The sequence below is a fragment of the Sesamum indicum genome, linkage group LG1 (genome assembly GCF_000512975.1).
Source record: "Sesamum indicum cultivar Zhongzhi No. 13 linkage group LG1, S_indicum_v1.0, whole genome shotgun sequence".
Lineage (NCBI taxonomy): Eukaryota > Viridiplantae > Streptophyta > Magnoliopsida > Lamiales > Pedaliaceae > Sesamum > Sesamum indicum.
This window is the reverse complement of record NC_026145.1, coordinates 17,375,090-17,378,663: the sequence shown is the minus strand read 5'-3', so window position 1 is coordinate 17,378,663 and position 3,574 is coordinate 17,375,090. Positions and strand designations below refer to the sequence as shown.

The window sequence follows — 3,574 nt, the reverse complement described above, 5'->3', positions numbered from 1 at the left end:
AGGGGGGGAATTAGAGAGAAAAGATAAAGATGAAGAATGACGAGCAGACGCGTTCCTTGTTTGGAATATCGCTTACTGAAAGGCCCAGGTGGCAGCAGTTTCTCATTTGTTCTTCTGGGTTTTTCTTTGGATATCTTGTTAATGGCATTTGTGAGGTAATTCACATTTTTCTTGTCTCTTTTTGGCATAATTTCAGAAGAAAAGAATGAAACTTTCTTTTAACAAAAAGAAGTAGAAATTATCGGTTTAGATTTGATGTTGAGGGGTTCTTGTTTTAATTCTTGTTTCGTGTTTTTGTTAGATAATTGAAGAGGTTAGTGAATTTTGAATCGATGAATTTCTTCTTATTTTTCCTTTTTTAATCTTTTTCTTGGGGTCAAGCTGATCTTTTTCTTGCATGTTTATGAGTGCTTGGTCAAAGATTTCTTTTCCGATGTTTGTTTAGTTCTTGCATTCTGGCACATAGTCTTACCATTGAATTCTCTGTTTTTAGTGAAAATATGATTTATGATATCATGTTTGCAAAATTTTGTCCTTTTGTCACAGCTTATGAATTTCTGTCTGTGTTTCCTGAAATTTATTAGTGTTTTTGAGTCTGTGTATGTGTGTTGGAGGGCGGGAGAGAGAGAGAGTTAGGTTGTGGGACACTGTCGTAGAAATAACTTCACAGATCATTGTCATCATTGATTGATCCGTTGCTCTCTGAATTTTCAGTGATGAAAATGACCTTGCATGTATTGATTGTTTTCTCTTCTCATCATACATAACCAGATTACGTCAATGGTTCTTTTAACTCTTTCACTTTATTCTATCGACTAGCAATTCTTTGACTCCTAGCAACTAATCCTATGTCAATAGTATCCGTGTTGTTGTTGCTTTGTACTTAATTATCAAATGCAAAGTATAACCACATCTGCCGAATATTGACTCCGTTTTCATGGCTTTCAGGAATATGTTTACAATCGACTCCAATTCAGGTGAGACTCAATTGACATGTACTTAAAAGTAGTTCTTGTTTTGAGCTTATGATAGCTTTAATTCTGTTCCTGATAATTCTTGGTGATCTTGTTTAAATGCAGTTACGGATGGTACTTCACCTTCGTGCAAGGATGGGTTTACATCTTGCTGATCTATCTTCAAGGATTCACCACTAAGCAAATGGTGAATCCATGGAAGACTTATGTGAAACTCTCTGGTGTACTCATGGGCTCAAATGGACTTACTAAAGGTTCTCTGGCTTTTCTCAACTATCCTGCTCAGCTCATGTTCAAATCCACCAAGGTGAAATCAAGTTCAATTCTTAGTTCTTATTGATGCGAAACTGCAATTTAACACATCATGTTGTTTTCTTGCTTGTAATTGTCATTCTATGTTTCCCATGAAGATTTTGTGTCTTAAAAGGAGATACTGAAGCCGACAACGAGCTTTAATCATTTTGCATATGTTCATCTGCAAATATGACAATGACTTTAAGCGATAGTTCAAAGATTTCAAGGTTACTGAAATATTGTAATAGATGTTGTGCCTTTGAAATTGCGTATAAGAATGACATGTGGATTTTGTTCAGTGATCGTTTTCTCCTCATTGGTTCCGGAATTTGGTTGAATGTCAGGTTCTGCCGGTGATGTTAATGGGGGCTTTTATTCCTGGTTTGAGACGGAAATATCCACCTCACGAATATATATCTGCTGTCCTTTTGGTCGTGGGCTTGATTCTTTTCACTCTAGCAGATGCCCAAACTTCGCCTAATTTCAGTGTGATAGGTGTCCTGATGGTATCTGGGGCATTGATTATGGACGCATTTTTAGGAAATCTACAAGAAGCTATCTTCACCATGAATCCTGAAACAACACAGGTGAGATACATGTGATTTGATGTCTGCTTTGGTTGTTGTAACAGAGTAAACAAAAATTGTCACTTATAATTGTTCACTGTAAAATTTCATTACCACACCAGACGGAAATGCTCTTCTGCTCAACGCTGGTCGGCATGCCTTTCTTGATTCCACCAATGCTATTTACAGGAGAACTATTTAAGGCTTGGGATTCATGTTCACAGGTATAGATCAAGAAACTGGTTTGCATTCTGATTAAAGAAAGCATTCAGATGATTATTCATTCACCAAATTATATTTGTTTTCAATGCAGCATCTTTATGTTTACGGAGTTTTGGTTTTTGAAGCCATGGCCACCTTTATTGGGCAAGTCTCCGTCCTGTCCCTCATTGCTCTGTTTGGTGCCGCCACAACAGCCATGGTATGACGCAACCCCAGTTATTTACTTGATAGGTCCTTCACAACTTATCCATCTACAAAAGTTTAGGAAATATAATTACACAACCACTCTTGAGGTTTAGGTACATGCAAAAGGCCCCTAAGAATCACTCTGTTCCCTGTATTCATGTTTCTTGATTTCTTACACTCTCATGGATTCCAGATTTAAAATCTATCTTAAATCACGTCCCATTTTATATGCTGATTAATCCTGTTTTAAACTAAGTTGATTGTTGACGATTTGTTTTTCATGTTTTGATTCTGAAATATATAACAGGTAACGACTGCAAGGAAAGCAGTGACTTTACTCCTATCGTATTTGATTTTCACAAAACCTTTAACCGAGCAACATGGAACCGGGCTCTTGCTGATAGCAATGGGGATTGTGTTGAAGATGTTACCTGCAGACAACAATCCTCCCAAGAGGTCGCCTCCTACCTCAGACACTCAGCCCAAGCATGAAAATGCATCTCAAGGTGAAGATAATAGGTTGCAAATAGGAAATGAGGAAGAGGAAGAGAAGAGACCTTTTGTTTGAGTTTAGTAATGGTGGACGTACGGTTTCATCATGTAATCACTTCCGTTTCGGTTGTCACATGAAATTTGTAATAGTTATGATCTAAGCTCTTTTCTCTATCCTATGATTGTTACTTCTTAGGTGTTTTGTCCAATTATCTCATTATGAAATTCTGTTAGTCTCCATGAGGTTTCTTTCTATGATCAATTGTAAAACTATTCAAAGTATTATTAACTCGCAAGTACCAACACAACTGATTATTGCATGATTGTGTGATGCATTCTAGTTATTGATGACTACATTTGAGTTGAGTGAATTATTGGAACAAGATTCACTCAAATGGGGGGAACTGTTTATGAAGCCCATTGGGCCATAAGTGTCCGAAATCAACGAGCGTGTGCTGTCCACAAGCCTCAGACACAGCAGTTGGCCCATTAACAACCCACACGTGTACCGGAGGTAAATCTTGACTACCATAAAGATCTCAATAACCAACTGGGCTCCCGACACGTGTCCAATTCTCCCCATGCATAGCGACACGAATGCATTACACTTTCTTTTACTGTGAACGAATCCACTTTACTTTACCAGTACCAGTAGATGAATGCACATCCACAACGCTTCAGTCCCACAGACCATCGAACTAATCAAATTCAAGAAAATTAGGAGCAAACACGAAAACCATCAAGAATGGCTGGTAATGAAAACATTGTCCCTTTGCTGCCGTCAATTAACGGGGGAAAATTGGAGAAAAACGAGAGGCCAAAAGGGCCATGGAAGGGAGA

At 38.0% G+C, this 3,574-nt stretch overlaps 1 protein-coding gene across 1 annotated transcript; it reads left to right on the top strand.

The window, feature by feature from the left end:
* On the top strand, positions 1-3,054 carry LOC105171861 (UDP-galactose/UDP-glucose transporter 4; the record flags this gene model as incomplete). Its single annotated transcript, XM_011093113.2, is given in 7 exon segments — positions 1-155; positions 949-977; positions 1,080-1,281; positions 1,613-1,855; positions 1,957-2,058; positions 2,148-2,255; positions 2,550-3,054. Coding segments are annotated over 7 exon segments (1,071 nt in total). The 3' UTR covers positions 2,811-3,054.